Source organism: Typopeltis vanoorti, chromosome 8 (assembly GCF_054136105.1).
Source record: "Typopeltis vanoorti isolate ZY-2024b chromosome 8, IOZ_Tvanoo_1.0, whole genome shotgun sequence".
NCBI lineage: Eukaryota > Metazoa > Arthropoda > Arachnida > Uropygi > Thelyphonidae > Typopeltis > Typopeltis vanoorti.
In genome coordinates, this window is record NC_143556.1 from 147,992,772 (window position 1) to 148,013,130 (window position 20,359).

At 37.4% G+C, this 20,359-nt stretch overlaps 1 protein-coding gene across 2 annotated transcripts in view; it reads left to right on the top strand.

Moving 5' to 3' along the window:
- LOC150104416 (solute carrier family 2, facilitated glucose transporter member 1-like) overlaps window positions 1–20,359 on the top strand; it is a 454,614-nt gene that overhangs the window by 282,351 nt on the left and 151,904 nt on the right. For both annotated transcript variants that reach the window (XM_090396366.1, XM_090396365.1), the window contains exon 6: window positions 3,372–3,460. In XM_090396366.1, coding sequence (XP_090252492.1) covers window positions 3,372–3,460 — 89 coding nt within the window. The remainder of the gene's footprint in view (window positions 1–3,371; window positions 3,461–20,359) is intronic.

The window sequence follows — 20,359 nt, forward strand, 5'->3', positions numbered from 1 at the left end:
CCGGACGTTTCGACCTTCATATTAAGGTCATCATCACAAGCTGAGTTATATTTCACACAGTAAGCTAAAGAAACAATGATTTGATCATCAGTTATTCTACTGGCATGACCTCTAGTGAAAAAAAAAATACAGATAAAATTACAAATTAATTAATTATTTAGAAACTACATCAAAGCTAAATTCTATTTAAGATAACATGAGAGAAACATTCTTTTTTATAGATAGTTTTCTTACAGTAACAATGATGTCCTATTTTTGATATTACAATTGTTATATAGGATTTAGGATTGTAGATTATCTACAGTCTTGTTTATGGTTAACTCTTAGGGAGACAGGTTCTGTGGGTAGAATATGTGCCTTTCATATGCTTGGTATTTTTAGATCATCATCATTGTTCAGATTGGGGTGGTTGATAAGAATCTCACAGCTTCCTTAAATTTGCATTCATACCATGTTTTGGCATGATGTAAACAACTGGTGCTTTTCCAGTCAATTCTATGTAAATTTCGGGGCATGACAGAAAGGCCACCTTCACCATAGTTATTATATTTAATGTGTCGTTTATATTCCTTTTGTCTGATAGGAATTGTGCATCCTGTTTCCCTTATATATGGCAGATTACAGATGCAATAAAAATGGTATACTCCAGGGTAGGCCAGCGGAGGGAGCGGGTCTTTGATTGAGTTGAGTAAGCTTTTTTATTTTGCAGGAGGTTTAAAGGTGGCTTTGAGATTGTATTTCTGTAGTATTCTGTTTATTTTATATGATGTCCCTTTAATGTAAGGAATGGTTATAGTTTTATTGTAGTCTGGTTTATCTTTGTTTTTTATTGAGATCTTGTAGAGAAATTTGTTAATAGTGTTTTGGCTGTAACCATTTTTTAGAAAAGTATTGCTGATAACTTTAAATTCATCTTTCAGCACTTGTTCAATGGAGCAGATCTTCAAAGCCCTGTTTTTTAGAGTATTAACAACACCTAGTTTTTGTGTTGGGTGGTGGTAAAAGTGTGTGTATATATTAGCCAGTATGTGTCGTTTCTGGTAAACAGTGAAGGAAAGACTGCCAGAAGGAAGACTTGTGACAAGTGTATCTAGAAACAGAAGTGTGTTCTGTTTTTCAATCTTAATTGTGAACTGTATACGTTTGTGTTGTTTGTTCACATACAGTTCACAGTTGAAATTGAAATGCAGTTGTGATCAAAACGTTTGAAAAAATTGGTTAGAAATAGAATACAGGATTTGTGAATTGCAGGTCTTGTTTTAGAAATCTACTTATGTATGATAAGGTGACGAGAATATCACTGTGTATGATTAGAATCATACACAGTGATATTCTTGGACTTTGCAAAAGCATTTGATGTATTATTATTATTATTACTTCACACCTCCAGGGAGTCCAAAGGCTCATCGAGGGAGGAATCATCTACAACTCTGTCTCCACCACTCAATCCACCAACTGACCTCAACTACACGAACGCCATCCACCGTCGACCACCACCACTAGTATTTCCACAGACAATCACAAACATCCATTCCCAACGTGGGATTACCACTGATAAGTTGATGTACAAGCTGTAGAGGATAGCAATAGATGGTATATTGCTTAGATGGATCAGAGATTGGCTCTCTGAACGATACCAGCAAGTTGCGTATGGAACTGTGTCTCAGAAAAAGCCCACGTGGTGTGTGCCTCAGGGTTCTGTTCTTGGGACCCTACTGTTTAACTCGTTTGTTAATGATATTTCATGTGGATTGCCTAGGAGATCTTCAAATGTTTGCCAATGATGCAAAGTTAAGTAGAATTATCAGGAGTAGTTGCTGATGTTAATTCCCTACAGAAAGATTTGAACAGACTTTTAGGTTGGACAAATGAGTTGGGGTAAAGTTTTAATGTTAATAAATGCAAGGTGTTACACTTTGGGATACATAGATATAAGGCTGCATACTGTATTGGTGGAGCTGTACTTCAGGAAGTGGAAGAGATTAGAGATCTTTAGTAATGGTGGACAGTGGATTGAAGTTCTGAGGGCAGAATCACACATGTTGCAAGGACTGTATATTGTATAGCTGCTATGATAAAAAGTACATTGACATGTAGGGATAAGGAGGTGTGTGGTGCCTCTATATAAGGCATTGGTCAAATAACATATGGAGTATTGTGCTCAGATTTGGTCTCCTAGTTTTCATTGTGAGGTGGAAACACTATAGAGGGATCCAAAGACGAATAACCAAAGTGATATCAGGACTCTGGAGTGTTGGTTATTATTATTATTACATAACACTTCCAGGGAGTCGAGAGACTTATCGAGGGAGGGCACCTACTCTACAACTCTCATCTCCACCACTCCACTGGCCGCAACTACCTTCAGCATCTACACCAACGCCATCTACTGCCGACCACCACCACTATTTTCACAGACAATCAAAAACATCCATGCCCAGAGCGGGATTCGAACTCACAGCCTTTTTGGGTGGAGAGTGGATACGCTATCCACTTGGCCAACCAGGCTGGCAGTGGAGAGCATTTCAGGGAATGTGGATTACAGAAGTTGGTGGGTAGAGGAAAAGAGGCAATGTGATAGAGACCTTCAAGTTAGTTTATGAATTCTATCAGATTAATACGGAAGAAATTATAAAAAGAATGGATGTTAAGATGGAAAGAACAAGAGGCCATCCTTGGAAGTTGTATAAAGATGTGGTGAAGAGGAATGTGAGGAGTAGATTTTTTACGTGGAGAGTTGTGAGTGGAATGAATTGCCTGAGTGCATTGTGAGTGTAGGTAGTGTAGTGGTCTTGCACTGGGTGATGAAATTCATCTCCCACCTAAAGGCAGTCACAAATATCCATGCTCATGATGCAATTCGAACCCTAGCCTGTTAGGGAGTGGGCATATTAAGCATTTTCCAAGTTAGGTTTCTTGTAAGATTTAAGAAAAAAAGAATGCAATCAGTATAATGCAATCAGCTGCTCACTGCTTTTACATGTTTTTATGTAAGCTGCATTTCTGTCATGATTTCACTGTGAACTTTTTCTAGAATATTGATTTATATTACAACGGACAGTGTTAATTTTTGTTTACAGATTTTGTTGTTTCTTATTATTCATCATATATGTTATATTTAATTTTTACGTGCTATGTTGTTAACTGTTGCAAACCATCTTACATTCTCTAAATGAGACTGAAGATATGGACTTCACAAGTGTTATGTGATTTTTCTTAAGTTCTTGTGTTTTTTGAACTTCATTGACTTTTGAATACCCTATCCTAAACTCTAATCTTGCAGTTACTGGGTACCATAAGAATTTTAATAAAATTTTCAATATTTATACTTGATGTCTTGATTATTTGCACTAATATGCATTTTTAAACAGCTCTAACATGGCTGAGAGGGACTATTGAAGTTCATGATGAAATGGATGAGATGAGAGCAGAGTATGAATCTATGAAGTTAGTTCCTAAGGTTAGTAGATATTTTTGCAGGCCTTTCTACTCTGCTTTAGTTTTTATTAGATTAATACCTTGATTAATTGTTAATTATGATTTTAATTTTGAAATAGCAGCATTAATTTTAAACCATAACTAAATTAGGAAAAATACATAAGATTTAGTTTAGGAAGTGAATGGAGAGAGTAAGAAATTTGGGAGACATTTGGTGAAAGCAAAACAGGAGTAGAATAAGAGAAAAGGAGTAGAAGAGAGAGAATTGAAAAGATAGAGAAGAATGAAGCTGTGAGTAGTGTGATGTATGGAGTTTCAATGACTCAGAGTGTGTGCAGAGTAAATTGTTAGAGGAGTAGTTTCCTTGAAGAACATCAGAGTGTCTGAATGTAACTGCAGCAATGAAGCGAGGCGAAAATGTGATGAGATGATAGTAATGGTTAGTATATATATCAGCATTTTTCAACCTTTCTAAGTCCAAGGACCAGTAAAATGCTGAAAACAATTCTACTGACCACTAAGTTACAGAGGCGTAGCTGGGGGGGGGGGGGGAGAGATTTGCCCCAGGCAGCACTTTTTTGGCGTTTAAGAAATCTTGCCTTACTGTCTATAAAACAGTAACTGAGTGATGAAATAGACTTCGACAATGTCATCGACGATTTTGCGAACAGAAAAGCAAGAAAAATAACATTTTAGAATGTTGGAATTAAAGTTTTACTTCAAAAATAAACATAGTGTTTTTAATTTATTTCCCTATACGTCATTTTGACTTTTCGTAAATTTTTTAAAAATCTAAGTAGGAATTACCAACATTTTGGAAAAGCTGTGCCATTTATAACATAATAAATCTAAAAGCATGTTTTGAATACATATGGAAACATAATTAATTAAATTGGAAGTAAACAATTAAAAAGTGTATCATCATTGAACAAAGTTTTAATTTTTATTAAACAAATAAATAATATGATCTAATTATGTTACTACTTACTTTTAATGAGATGGTTGAGCTTCTCGGCCCTTGCAGAGTTGTTGGATATCTGGCTCAATATTGGTCAAATTCAGTTGAAGATCAGTGCACACACACACACAAAGACGATTTCTGTATTTTGTTTTTATTTGAAGGAGCGATGAAAATCCTTTCTCACAAAGATAGGTTGTAGAGAACTGCATGACTATTTTCAATGCTTCTTCAGATAATTCACTTCTCACTGAAGGCGAGATCCAAAATCGAGCCAAACCAAGATCACGGAATTGCATTTTAAGTCCACTGTCACATGAAAGCTCAATTAACTTTCTTTTTTCGATAACGAAAGGTCGTTCTCATGACTGCAAGCCTGAAATGGATCGCGAACCCACAGAAATTTCTTATAAAAGTTATTTGGAAAATATGTTTCAAAATTCCTTTTCAGATTTTTGAGGTGGTCACAAACCCTGTCCAGAAACTCAGAATTTACAAAAATATCATTTTCCACTAAAAAGGATTCCAATGTTGGAAAAGGTGAAAATTGTCCGTCTTTTACATAATTAATCCATAAAACTAGTTTTTTCTCGAATGCCTTTATTTTGTCATAGGCATCAAGAACAGTAAAAAAAATTCCCTGAAGGGAGAGATTTAGTTCATTTAATTTCGAAAAAATGTCTGAAAGATAGGACAGTGTTGATAACCATGCTTCGTCAACAAGGAGTGATGCAAAATCAGAAATACATTCATTTACAAATAATAAAACTTCGTCCCTTAATTGAAATAACCTTGTTAGTACTTTGCACCTGGAAAGCCAGCGAATTTCAGAATGAAGCAAAAGTTGTATATATTCACTGCCCATTAATGATATGGCAGGTGTACAGGTTATTTTCAGTACTCTTCATCGCAGAATACTGAAAATAACCCGTTATTTAACAGTCGAGCTTTAATCAAATTAACTAGCTTCACAGCGTTATATAGCACAGTTTTAAATTCTGGTGGCATTCCTTTGGAGGCTAACGCTTCCCTATGTATGAAACAATGTACCCAATTCATATTTAGAGCTACTTCCTTTACCATAGAAACAACCCCCACTATGCCTGCCTGTAAAGGCGCAAGTTCCATCCGAACAGAAGCCTATACATTTTTCCCACTGGATCCCTTTGTGTATTATGTAATTATTGAGAGTGTGAAATATTTCTTCTCCAGTTGTTCGGGATGGCAAAGTTCTACAAAACAGAATATCATCATGAATGTTGTTATCATGTGCATATATTAACTGCACATCACTTGTAACATTGGGGTGGCGCTAGTGTCCTTGGTAAATGTGGCGGTCGAGTTTAGCTAGTCTAGAAAACGTGTTTTTAAAGTTAAATATAGTGTGGCTTTTTGTCACAAATTGTGCTAAAATTGTGCATCGGTTAGAAACAAGTGTCCTTCAGTGGTATTATTGTTTAGAACTGTGGTGTATATATTGTGTTTTCACTGCCGTTTGTATCACTATATCAACGTGTAAAGATGGCGTCCAACAAGAAATGTACGTCAGCGGTGCGCAGGACTTCTACTACTACACGAAAGGCTGGCTCAGCGTTAGATTTTTCGCAATGGATGCGTTGCGGAAACTGCTACATGTATGCACCGAAAAATGTGAAGGATCTGTGGTCGGTCTGGCAAAATGAAAAGAAAGAAAATGTCGACGTATGTGAGAAGTGTCGGGATAGGCTGGAGCGTTTAGGAATGGAAGCTGACATCGGGACCGTAGCGGAAGAACTTCGGCGGGAGTTTATGAAAATGAAAAATGACCTTCATCTTCTTCATGAGGAAGTGGAAGTGATCGGTAAGGAGATACTGGAAGTTAAAGCTGAGTTTAATGTGTTAAACAGAGAAATTAGGACTATAGAGATTACTTTAGCTGAAGTAACTAGAACAGGATTACATATGGGTGAGTCTTTGGTGAATGATTCAGTAATAAATAGTATGGGAGTGATTGGGAGTCAACATAATAAAACCACAAGTAGCCAAGAAGAAATGAGATGTAGTGAGAGTGGGGGGGTAAGTAATAGAGAGTTGAGTAATGAAGCTGGGAGAGTCGTGCTGAATAGTGTAGAGAATGAGTCCATGAGTGTGAACTTGAATGAAGTTAATAGTGGTAAAATATATGGTGATTCTATGATTAAGGGTATGGAGAGTGGTATGCATGAGGAGTGCTTGGCTGATGGTACAATAGAAAGAGTGGCTTTAGCAATAAAGAGAGGGCATGAAACAGACAAGATGATAGTTATGGTGGGTACGAATGACCTGAGAGGTAGTATAAATCGGGTAGGAAAAGATTTAAGAACATTATTAGATATTGTGAAGAGGAAAAGTGTCAATGGGAGAATAGTGTGTGTGCTGCCTCGTTTTGACAATTACGAGTTAAGTAGACGAGCAATGATAATGAATGATATGATTGCAAGAATGTGCAGAAAAAGAGGTCTGGAGTTTGTTGATGTTTGGAGTGTGTTTGAAGGAAAAAGGCAGTTGTATGCTAGAGATGGACTGCATCTTAACATGGAAGGACATAAGAGATTGAAGAAGTTATTGTTTTCTGAACAGGTTGAAGTTATTGGGCAGGGAAACTAATATTGAAAAGGTTGAGTGTAAGAGAGAGAAACTTTAGCACTGATTGTGTATTTATTGATCCTTATAGGCAGAATAAATTGCAGAAGAGAGGGGAAAAAAATCGGCATAGGACTACGGTAGTTAGTGACTTATATATCAGTTATAAAGCCGGTACAAGATCTAGAGGGAATCTGCAATTTTTGTATACCGATGCTAGAAGCATTAGAAATAAGAGAGAAGAATTTTTGGCATTAGTCAGTGAAATCTCACCAAAAGTTGTAGGCATTAGTGAAACTTGGCTGTCAGCAGAAGATGTGGTCACTGGAATTGAATGTGATGGGTACAGTATTTTCAGGGAGGATAGAGAAGATAGAACAGGAGGAGGAGTACTGTTGATGATAGCTGATGTGTTGCAGCCAAAGAAAGTAGTATATCATGATGATAGACATGTGAATGAGAGTTCATTTGAGGCAGTCTGGTGCGAAATAGTGACCAACGCAACCAAATATACAGTTGGATGCTGCTATAGGCCAGGGAGTACAGGGGGAGATATTGAATTCATGCATCAGCAACTTAGTGCAATGAGTGAAGGCTTAGTGATTATTATGGGGGATTTTAATTATGGTGATATCAATTGGAAGGAGGAAATATCACGTAGCAAAAAGGAAATGGAGTTCATACATCTGCTACGAGATAATTACTTGAAACAGCATGTAACTGAAGGGACACGTGGTGTGAGAGTGTTGGACCTGGTTATTGCTTCAGAGGTTATATGCATAAGTAAGGTGACCTCGTTACCTCCAGTTGGTGAAAGCGATCATGTGGTATTGACTTGGGAGGTTGCAAAATCTGTGGATTTTTCTATTAAGAAGGGGTATGTACCAAACTACAGGTTAGGCAATTATAACAAGCTTCGGAGTGAGCTTGCAGCCATCCCATGGCAGAACATATTGCAAAGGAAAGATGTTAGCAGTGCTTGGGATAAAATCAGCGGGTATCTGAGGAAAGCAATATCAGATTGTGTCCCCATGGTCAGGAGGTCAAACAAGGCAGGCATTAGATGGATGAGCAGTAGTATCAAGCTTGAACTACAAAAAAAGAAAATGTTATGGAGAATTTACAAGGAGAAGGGCGATCAGGCACCCATGAGCAGTACAAGGCTCAAGCTAGGAAGGTTACCAGCATAGTAAGAAAAGCTAAATCAGATTATGAGAAGACCTTAGCCAAAGAGATCAAGGGTAATCCCAAAGAGTTCTTCCGCTATGTGGCAAGTAAGAGGAAGAATGACTTCGGAAGGATAACCTTAGTGGGTGCTGATGGTATTGAGGTGACAAAATCAGATGTAATAGTCGAGTTACTGAGTGATCACTTCTCAAAAGTCTATCACCCAAGTGAGGATATCTCTATACCTATAGCAATACCTAATGTGAGAATTGAAGCTAAAGAATCAGAGGTATTAAATATATTGCGAAACTTAAATGCAAACACTGCGGTAGGCTTAGATGGAATATCAGCTCGGGTGTTGCGTGAATGTGCAAATGAATTGTCAACCCCTCTTACCTGGATATTTAATTTAAGTTTGAACTCTGGTATGGTCCCTAGGGAGTGGAAGTTAGGCAAAGTGGTTCCTTTGCATAAGGGTGGCTCTAAAACTGCAGTATTGAATTACAGACCAATCACCATCTCAGGAGTAGTGGTAAAAGTATTGGAAAAGTTGGTTAAAGACAAAATTCAAGAATGGGTGGATCAGGATATGATACTCTATAGAGGCCAACATGGTTTTGTTAAAGGTAGATCCTGCCTTAGCAATCTATTAACTATCCATAATAGAATAACATCAGAGTTGGACAAAGGAACTGGCTACACAGTGGTACTTCTGGATTTTGCTAAGGCTTTTGACAGGATACCCCATAGAACACTGTTACGCAAATTGGAGCAGATGGGAATGGATATTAAATTGGTGATATGGATAGGAGAATGGCTCAGGGAGAGATACCATAAGGTGGTGTATGGAGGAGCCGAGTCCAGAATGAGGCAGGTGATCAGTGGTGTGCCTCAGGGCTCTGTGCTTGGGCCAATGTTGTTTAATTTGTATATAAATGATATAGGAAACGGCTTAAAGGGAGATATTCAGTTGTTTGCTGATGATGCAAAGTTGTGTAGTGCAATAAAAAATCAAGCTGATGTTGAAAGTTTGCAGGAGGATTTAAATAAGCTGGTAAAATGGGCAAAAGAAAATGGATGTCAGTTCAATGTGGAAAAGTGTAAAGTCTTGCATTTTGGGATTAAAAGATTACGAGCTGTGTACTACATAGATGGAAAGGTACTCCAAGAGATTGACGAGGCTAGGGACTTAGGGGTATTGGTAGATAAGGAGATGAAGTTCAGAGGACACATTGCTAAGGTGTCCAAGATTGCACATAGGATTACTTGGTTGTTGAGGAACACACTGACATCCAGAGATAAAGAGGTTATTATTCCCCTTTATAAAGCATTGATACTTCCACATTTGGATTACTGTGCTCAGATCTGGTCACCTGGATTCCTTGGAGATGAGGAGGCTGTGGAGAGGGTTCAGAGAAGAGTGACCAAGTTGGTGAGTGATATAAAAAATGCTCCCTACATTGATAGATTGAGAGCTTGTGGATTGCAGAGATTGGTTGATAGGCGAAGAAGAGGGGATATGATAGAAACATTCAAATTACTAAAAGGTTTTTATAGGATTGATGCAGGGGAAATGTTTCAGCTGTGTGATAGTGATGGAAGAACAAGAGGTCATCTCTGGAAATTAAAGAAGAGTGTGGTTAACAAAGGTGTCAGAACAAGGTTTTTTGCCTGGAGGGTGGTGAATGAGTGGAATTCATTGCCTGACTTTGTTGTGAGCTCTTCATCTGTAAATGAATTCAAGAAGAGATATGACAGATATTGTTTTGCTAGCTTGGGTTTCCCGCGATGAGTCTACTGACTCCATGGAGATACCCGTAATAATAATAATAATAATAATAAAAAAAAGTAGTCTTGTCTATTTGTAACGCATAATAAGGGCTCTTCTTAACTCTTTCGATTAACTGAGATTCTACGTCACCTGCCATATCATTAATTTTGCAACTGACAGTGTCATTAGAAAGAGGAATCAAATCAACATCTTTTAGTAACTTGTTGCCAAATATCATTTTTACCACATCTTTTATAGCTGGAAGTAGCAAAATTTCCCTGATAGAATGAGGTTTCCCTGTTTTCGCTATGCGCAAACTTAAGAGATAGGATGCTTCCAGTGCCTTGCTATTAATGGAACCCATGGCCAAAACTATATCTTTGCCATGATTTAATGTCCCTAGGCATCGCTAAAAAAATTTAATTGGCTTATTTTTCACATCACAATGTTTAGTTTCTAAATGTCGTCAGAGTTTTGCAGGTTTTATGCACTCGTTCGACAACACTTCTTAACACAAAACACATTGAGGTTTCTGTTCACTTTCATCTCCACACCAAGTAAACCCGAATTCCGAATATGAACTGTTATATTTTCTACTGTATTTTTTCTTTGAACTGCTTGTTTCTTCTTCTTTAATAGTATCAGATTTACTCGCCGCTACAACATTTGTACCAAAATTAGGGTTAGCTTCACCTGTTTCATTCATTTGCCCTTCTTTTCAAAGTCCTAGTTCTAAGCCACTTTTTCCATTATTAAAAAACATTTCCAAAAAATATATAAATATATAATACTAGGGTTAGCTCAGGACACACTTTGTCCAAGTATCACTTAGCACTTCTCAAGATATACTGAGCCTTGGCTGAAGGAGGGAAACCTTCAATAATAAAAATCAATAAACAACAAGGCATTGGTTGAAATGTGAATAACACATGTTCACTTCAAATCTGACAAAACAGCAAGGGAAGGCGGAAGCAATAAAACTATATTATTGTTCACTTCACCCCTCTTTTATTATTGTCATTCTGCCGCTAGAAATTTAGCGGCAGAATGATGAATAATAAAAAGGGTGAAGTGAACAACAATATAGTTTTATTGCTTCCACCTTTGAACATTCTGATGATATTTGTTGTTGTTTTTTTAAGTCTCCATTTGATTTCAATAATTTTTACTTATTCAATTTTAATTTGTTTAGATAATTAAAAAATATATATTTATTTAATTAATTTAAGTCTGCCTGTGGACCACCTGTCCCATCATCAGGTTGAGAAACACTGGTATATATAATCTGAGAGACAAGTGAATCAGGCAAAAGATTTGAGATCACTGTTAGATATTGTACAGTAGAAAACTGTGAGACTGAAGATAGTATGTTTCCTAGGTATGGACAAAAGTTGTTACAATGAATGATATAATTGTGAGAATGTGTAGAAAGAGAGAACTGGAATATTTAGATGCTCGGAGTGCATTTGGTGATGAGTGAGAGAAAGAGAGATATATAACAGATGGGTTGAATTTGAACATGGAAAGATATAGGCATTTGAAGAAGTTTTTTTCGCAGCAGGAATAGCCTTGCATTGAGATAGCAGCTTGGAAGATGAGAGGGTGTATTGCAGAGTTAAGTGGAGTGGAGTCTTGGGCAAGTAATAATAGTTATTGGAATACTGACAGTCCAGTGGGTATTTCTATATACAGATTTTAATTTTAAATGAGAGAAAGTAGAGAGTGAGGGTCTGTAGAAAGTGTGATATGTTAATGGTTGCAGTGATTTGAATGAAAGTCAGGAACTGGAAGTGAAGAATTTCAGACAAAAGACAAAAGGCACCGATGGATGTAAAACTAAGAATAATAGCCTGAAGAGTGAGCATGAGAATATGAGTGTGGAGAATGTGATTGTCAATATGGAAATAATTAAAGAAGAAACTACAGAAGTGGAAATGCGTCTGACTGACTAAGCTAGAGCTGGTGTGAAAATGGAAGAAAGTTGAACTGAAATCAACAGTAGGAGCAGTTGCTGGAATTCAGGAGTTGAAGAATGAAATGGTTACGATGAGGAATGAAATGAGGCATGTACAGAATGAATTAGATGTATGGTGGATACAAATGGAAGAATACAAAAGAATAAAAAGAAGGAATAGCATAGAGATTCTATCATAAGAGGTGTGGTGGATGAGATAGAGTACACAAGGTATGTTTTCCAGGAAGGAGAATGAACAGGGTGATTGAAACACTAGATATGGGAATATCTAGTGTTTCAGAATATCTAAATAACTAGAATATCTAGTTATTTAAGCATGCAAGGGAGTTAGTGGTTGTAGTTGGGATGAATGATTGGATTGGTCATAGGAAGAACGTGAGCTTGGATATCAGCAGATTATTGAGGAGACTGAAGGACAATGGTGTGGTAGGAAGAGTAATTTGTGTGTTGCCCAGGTATGACAATGATGAGTTGCAGCAAAGAGTAAAGATCTTCAATGAAATGTTAGTGGAAATGTGTGAACAGAAAGGAATGCAGTTTGTGAACATGTGGGACAAGTTTGAGGGATGAATGGAACTGTATAAGAGTGATGGACTGCATCTAAATGGTTTTGGAGGGAGTAATTTGGGAAGGTTGCTACTGAAGGGAAGTGTAATGAGTTACGCAAAACGGTATCAATGGAAGTCAAAGACAGAGTGTGAATAAGCAGGAGGAGTGGACTAGATGAGACTGATGTGGTTATGACTAGAGCAGAAAATGTGAGAACAGGAAAGCAAGTTGAACAGAGAAACTAGGTGGTCCAGGAAGGTCGGGGGACTCTGCATAAGGAGAGTGGATTCTGAAAGTGGTATGGAATGGCCAGCTATAGTGTGGAGGTTTGAGTCCGGGAGGTTATTTAAGGCAATACATGAACACACAGAGCAGGTGAGGAGAAGCTGCAGATGGGAACAGCATGAGTAGGACTGGCCATAGACCAAGAAAGGAATTATTATGTTGATTTATGAATGCCAGGAGTGTCAGAAATAAGGGACATGAAATTGTTGCATTGACTGAGTTTGTACCTGAAAATAGGTGGAATAAGTAAAAAATAATTGGATGAGAATGACATCTTGACAGAAATAGAAATGGAGGGATATGATGTTTTTCAAGAAGATAGGAAAGGCAAGGAGGAGGAGTACTGCTGATAATTGCAGGAATAATGTCCATGCAAGGTTGAGATACAAGGATTAAACGTGGCAGTAGTTTTGAAGCAGTATGGTGTGAAGTGGAGATTGATAGAATGAGATATTTGGTGGGGTGTTGCTATGGGCCAGGGAATGAAGGTAGAGAAAAAGAAATATATAGGCTGCTGCCTATACATTTGCTTGCTCACATGATTTACTGAGCAAGCAAAGATCATTATGGGTGATTTCAACTACAGCAATATTAACTGGAATGAAAAGATAGCATCAGGGAATAAGAAAAATGAATTTCTTGAGTTTTTAAGGGAAAGTAATCTTAGTCAGTATGTAACAGTCATATAAAGGTTAAGAATCTTTGATCTGATTATATCATCAGAGGAAGATTAGGCACTGTTTGAGAACTGAGTGTCTAATCTTCCTCTGGTTGGAGAGAGTGACTGAACATGAAGTGATCACATGGGTTGCAGCCAACTGGCTGCAACCCATGTGATTACTTCTTGAGAACTTCTATAAAGAAGGGACATATGCAGAACTACAAGGCTGGTAATTATGGAAAGCTTAGGAGACAATTGGGAGCTATAGCATGCAAAGAGGAGTTCTGGGAAGGATATAGGCAATGCATTGGCATTGATTAAGAGCTGTTTAATAGCAGCAATGTGTGAGCATATTCCACAAGTGAAAATGCTAAATAACATAGGAGTAAAATGGATGGATGAAGAGATTAAGTGTGAAATCTGGTAGAAGGCACTGCAGAGACAACACAAGATGAATGTTGGCAATGATTGTTGCATAAAGAGTGCATAGAGCAGGCCAGGAAGATAACTTGATTGGTAAAGGCAGTAAATGTGAGTACAAAAGAAGTTAGTCAGTCAAGCTAAAAAAAATCCTATTCAGTTCTTTTGATATGTGGCAAGTAGAAAGAAAAATTACTGTGTGTGTGGGGGGGGGGGGGGGGATGATGCTAGTTGATGACATTGGCATATTGGTAACCAGAGTGAATTGGTAAATTATTCAATGATCAGTTTATCAGTATATTTCATCCTTGTGAAGGCAACATCGGGAGAAGATGGAGTGTTGAATGTATGGAAGAGGAGGAGGGACTGATGGTGAAATGAGCAGGAAATATATGAGGAATTAAGCGAACATGATGAATTAGTCAATTCATCACATTTGCTTAATTAATAATGCAGTAGGATTCGATAGTATATCGCCACATGTCTTAAAGGAATGTGTTATGAAATCAGTGGCCCCTTTGGCACAACTATCTAACATGAGTCTTGCAACTGGGCAAGTCCCAAGGGAGCCCAAGGTGAGAAAATTTATTTTCCACTTCACAAAGTTGGGGGGGGGGGATAAGACTAAGGCTGCAAATTATTTTTCATTCTGTGCGTCTGGGGTTGTTGTTTTGGTATTAGACAAGTTGGTGAGGAGTACTTGGACATCTAACATTTATAGGTCAAGGCATCAGATTGATTATATCCTGGCTCTCCAACAGTGAAAGACAAGCATTGCAAATCAGCATACTTGTCCTGGAGCTGACTGTGGTACAGACCATCAGCTAGTAAGAGCCAAAGTAAGAAAGACTCTGAAAATTTCCACAGGCACATCCCAGTAGACTGGATATTAGAGTATTTCCTAAATATTTCTTAATAATTTCCTAATAAGAGGATTTGCAAAAGAAACATCAACTTGGTTGGATGATTTTTTGGAGGATGGTGAGAACTGACCAGAAATGCTTTCAGGAGTCAAGATGATAATACAGGATACAGTCAAGAGGTACCTTGGCCCAATAAAAAGACCAAGACACTCATGGATATCAGATTGAAAATGGAAACTAATTGAAAGAAGTAGTTGGATAAACAAAGAAACACAGGGACTTAAGAATATAAAAGATTACATAGAGAAGAGCCATCATGCAGGACAAGGAAAAAGTTTTATACTAATAAATGTGAAGAGATAGAGTTCCAGATGAGGAAGCACAATTATAAAAGATTGTTTCATTTCGTTCATGACCTAAAGCATAAGTTTAAGTCCAAATTGAAAGATAGAAATGGAGCACTGCTAACAGAAGAATTGGAAATCAAAAATAGATGGAAAGAATACCTTGAGGAACTATACAACAGAGTGGTTAAAGAAAATTTGGAGGAGCCTTCTCACCAGGAAAATTTTGCTTCATAACCCCCCTCCACTTAGGCTTGAAGTTGAAAGAGCAGCTAAGCAGCTTAACAGCAATAAGGCCCCAGGTGAAGATGGAATCCCAGTAGAGTTAATTAAGGCCAAAGGGGATGGAGGAATAAAAGTGTTTCATAGATTGATTACAAGGATATGGGAGACAGAATCATGGCCTAGAACTGGAAGATGTTGGTTTTCATACCACTACATAAGAAGGGAGATATGAAGGATTGCAAGAAATATAGAACTATTAGTTTAATATCTCGTGCAAGCAAGATTTTATTGAAGATCATGCTAAATTGGATTGAGGCCAAAGTTGAGGCAGAAATGCTCGAGGAACAAGCAGATTTTAGGAAAGGTAAGGGTACCAGAGATAGGATCCTCTGCCTTAGAGAATTTAGAATAAGAATTTAGACTCCCCCTATGGTAATATGCTCCTTAGATTCTGTAGCTTTTGACTATGTTGAGCATGTGAAACTGTGGGAAGTAATGAAAAGAATGGGTTTTCCTCAACACTATCAGGTTGATTGTGTTGAGGAAAAGGGAGCAAGAAACCATGGTAAGAGATGTTGGATTAACTGATTGGCTTTAGGTTTGAAAGAGAGTTAGGCAAGGATGTTTACTTTCTTCTCACTTGTTTATTATCTTTGCTGAGAACATCATATGTGAAGCATTGGATAAGCCAAAGACATGAATTGGGATAGGTGGTAGATTAATCAGTAATCTGAGGTATGCTCATGATACCTTATCCCTCTGTAATGACAAGGAAGAACTAGGAAAAATTCTTGACAACGTTAACAAGATCAGTAATAACAGAGGACTTCAGCTCAGTCCTTGCAAGACAAAGATTATTGTTCTCAAAGGAAATGCAGACAGGGAAGCTGCTGAGAAACAAGTGTACCTTAATGGAGAAAGAATTGAGGAAGTCAGTAAGTTCAAGTACCTGGGATCCATTATTAATGTGAAGAAGTGCTGTTCAGAAGACATCAGAAGAATATTAGGGATGGCTAAAACAAGTCAGAGATGGGTCTAAAATCTGAAAGGATGGATCTATCTCCACAGGAACAAAATTGTGACAGGAACAAAATTGGGATCGAAACAGATCCCAAGAGTGACTTATGGATGAGACTTGGAACCTAAAGATGTCAGATAAGAAAAGGATAGCTACTTTTGAGATGTGATGTTACAGGAGGTGTTGAGAATATCATATACTGAAAGGCATATGAATGAATTGGTGTTAGAAAAGATCAGTAGAACTTTAAAGCTCCTTAAGGATATTGGCAGGAAAAAGGTAAAATACTTTGGACACATTGAAAGGATGGAAGGAAAACTTCTCAGAACAGTAATAGAAGATAAAGGTCTTGGAAAAAGAGAAAACGGTAAACCGTTTATGAGATGGATGGATGGATGGATGGTGTGTGTGGGGGGGGGGGTGACTGATCTTCAGAGAGTTGAAGCCTCCAGAAAAGGATACAACAGGACTACATGGCGAGAACTGGTGTGGCTGATCACTGAGCATCAGATTGACCATATATAATTTGTGTATGTCCAATGTAAAGATGATGATGGTGAGGACTAGGATTCAGCAGTTGGTTGATAATAATCGTATTCTGTGTGATGGTCAACATGGGTTTGTTAGGGGGAAGTTGGGTTTCAGCAATTTGATTATGTATTACAAGAAGGTGAAAAACTCACTTGATAAAGGAAATGTATATATGGTGGTGTACTTGGAATTTTAAAAGTCTTCACTTGATAGACTGCCAGATAACAAGCTAGTAGCCAAACTGAAACAGATATCATTAGATAACAGACTAATAAGTTGGATAGCTGATTTCCTGTTGGATGGCTGTAGGTTGTATTTGGAGAAATTGTATCCCAAAAGAGGAAAGTCCTTGTGGTGTCACAGGGATCTGTTTTGGGACCATTATGTTTAGCTTATACTTTAATGAAATTGTGACCAGCTTAACTGGAGATCTGCAGCTGTTCACCAATGATTCAACATTGGGAAGGGCTATGATAAGTTTAACAGACGTTGTGGCTTTGCAGTAGGATCTGAGTATATTACGTGAGTGGGCAAATAATTGGAGTTATCAGTTGTATGTTGCAAAGTGTGAGGTCTCAAAATTTGGCAAGGTTTGGAACTCAAAATATACAATTAATGGAGAAAGTTTGAAGGAGATAGAATAGATGAAAGATCTGGTAGTGATAATGAACACAGATTTGAAATATAGGGATCATATTGCAAAAATTGTAAGAACATCTCAACAGATTATGACAATAATGAGGAGGACATTGACATGCACAATTTTGATCAGGTTCTTTTGATCAGGCCACATATAGACTGTGCATAGATTTGGTTGCCTGGTTTTCAAGAGATGAGGATGCATTGAAGAAGATCCAGAGAAGGTTTACTAAGTTAGTGTCAGGTCTATGGAATGTCAGATACAAGAAGAGACTGAGGGAAGGCAACTTACAAAGCCTTGAAAATAGAAGAAGAAGAGGGAATATGACTGAGACATATAGATTGATGAGTGGGTTGTTACCAGATTAATGTGGAGAAGATGTTTCATAGAGTAGAGGGCAGCAAGGGTAGAACTAGAGGCCATTCCTGAAAGCTGTATGAGCAGGGTAGCGAGAGGTAGGTTCTTTGTGTGGAGAGCGAATGGTAAGTGGAATGTATTGCCTAAACATTTGGTGAATTTGGAAACTATGAATGGGTCCAACGTAGGACTCGATCTTTTGGCATAAGAGAGTATAGACATCCCATAATGAGTCCTTTGACTCCATGGAGGTTAGATTATAAAAGTAATAATAATCATAAATGTGAGAAGTATAAAGAATAAAGGGAATGAGTCAGTGACATTGGTAGACACAGTTTGATTTAGGATTATTGGTATCAGCAGAACAGTTAACAGAGGATATCTCTTCACAGGGATAGAAGTTGGAGGGTATAGCATATTTCAACTAGATAAAAAGTGAAATGGGGTTGTGGAGTTTTATGTCATAAGTTATTAGTTGTGTCCTATCAGATTACACTGATTACTTTGAGAATGTATCTTGTGAGTTAGAGATGAGAAGGTCAGGGTATTTTGTGGGATGACTTAATGAATTTGAATGTAACTTAGTATGAATATTTACATAATAATTATATAATAATAGTAATGTTTACATGCATAAAATATGAAAATATTTCATTCTAATAAAATTTTCACCCCATATATCAAGAGCATCTTCAGTGTATAACTTTCAAATTAAACAACTAGAAAAAATAAACTGGTAGATTCAAAAAAAAAAAAAAAAAAAAAAAAAAAAAATCAGCTAAGGCCTTTTTATTCCTGTATATAGGAGGTAGGGGAGGCCATTTAGCCCTATCTAACTTTTGGAGACTGAGTGGGCAGTTCAATCTCCACTGGTACCCAATCGGAGATAGCTGGCCCAAGGCTATCACTAATTAAGCAGCACACAGTGAAGAGAGATGGCTCAACAAGTGTCACCATTTCATGGTCCCTAACCCTAACAATAGTATTTAATGTCTGAAATAATGTGGGTTCTACGGTCGATTTTCTTGATTTTACGGGACGAAAAAACCGAGTTTCCAGGAGAAAAAACCCGCTTGCCTGTGCCAGAGATCGACTAACTCGAGAACCGGTCGAAAAAAGGCTTAGAAAAATTTCTTCTAGTCGCTGACTAGATTCGAAACCAAGAAGTCTTCCTTCGTGCAGCCAAGTGCCGTGGTGTGCAAATGCCACATCCACTGAGCTACACAGGCTCTAATGGTAGATTCAACAATAAAAAAGTTCTAACTGCATGTACATGATGTAGAATATCATGGTCTAAATGCATTAAGGTTCTTGTAAAAGTAACTTCAACAAGAAATTTCAAAAAATAATAAGAATTAAATAATAAATAAATAAAATAAAAATTAAATTAATTCTAGAACTTGTAAAGAAGAACTATTTCTCATAAAAGGGATAATTTTCTAGCTCTTCTATTTAGATTTGGTCAGTGTAGCAAGGTTTCACAACTTTCTTTGTATAAACTGAAATTCATGGAAATATTACAAAGGTGATGAAGGTAACCCAGAGGATTGCTTCAATAGTGATAAGGATGCTGACCTGCAGAGATAAAAGCGTTATCATTCCATTGTATAAGACCCTGATCAGACCACACTTAGACTATTGTTCTCAAATTTGGTCCCTAGGATTTGAAGGGGATAAACGAACTGGGGAAAGGGTACAGAGGCAGATAACACATTGGTTTCAGGACTGTACAATGTTAGTTATGAGGATCGGCTGAGGGAATGTGGACTACAGAGTTTGGTAAATAGAAGAAAGAGAGGTGATATGATTGAGATTTTAAACTGTTGAGAGGTAGTTACAGAGTTGACACTGGCTAGTTCTTTCGCTTGGTGGAATAGCAGGAAGGAGCAATGACAAAGGACCATCCCTGGAAGTTACAAAAGGAAGCTGTGAGCAGGAGAGTGAAGAGTGGTTTCTTTGCATGGAGGGTGGTTGAAGCGTTGGAATGCATTGCCTGATGGAGTGGTGAGAGCAAGAATGGTCAATGAGTTCAAGGAGTGGCATGATAGATTTTGTGTTTCCTAGGAAGGACCTCCCACATTGAGTCTTTTGACTCCATGGAGTCCTGAACAATAATAATAATAAACATTCTAAGAGATTATTACTTTTATAGAAAACCTAAATTTTCTTCCAAAGGATTTCATATCTGGTGGTGGTGGTGTGTTCTGTATGTCTCGTGGAACTTAACATAGTCTAGAACAATTGAGACCTGCGGAATGCATCACCACCTGACTATCTAACAGCCAAGCTTTGGTGTTGAATGTTATTCATAACTTAATTTAATGATATTAAAAACACCAAAAAAACTATTTTTTTTTAAAAAAAAAGATGTTTATTAACTGGCTTATATTTTGCTGAATTTCAAATCAGCATCTCCAGAGCACAAAGCAGCATGCTATACTTTATACATGAGAATGAGTAAGTAAAACAATTCAAATTGCAGTGGATAAAAGATCTAACTTTCTAATTTGGTGTTCTGTAAAGTTATAAAAAAAAAAAAAAAAAAAAAAAGAACCA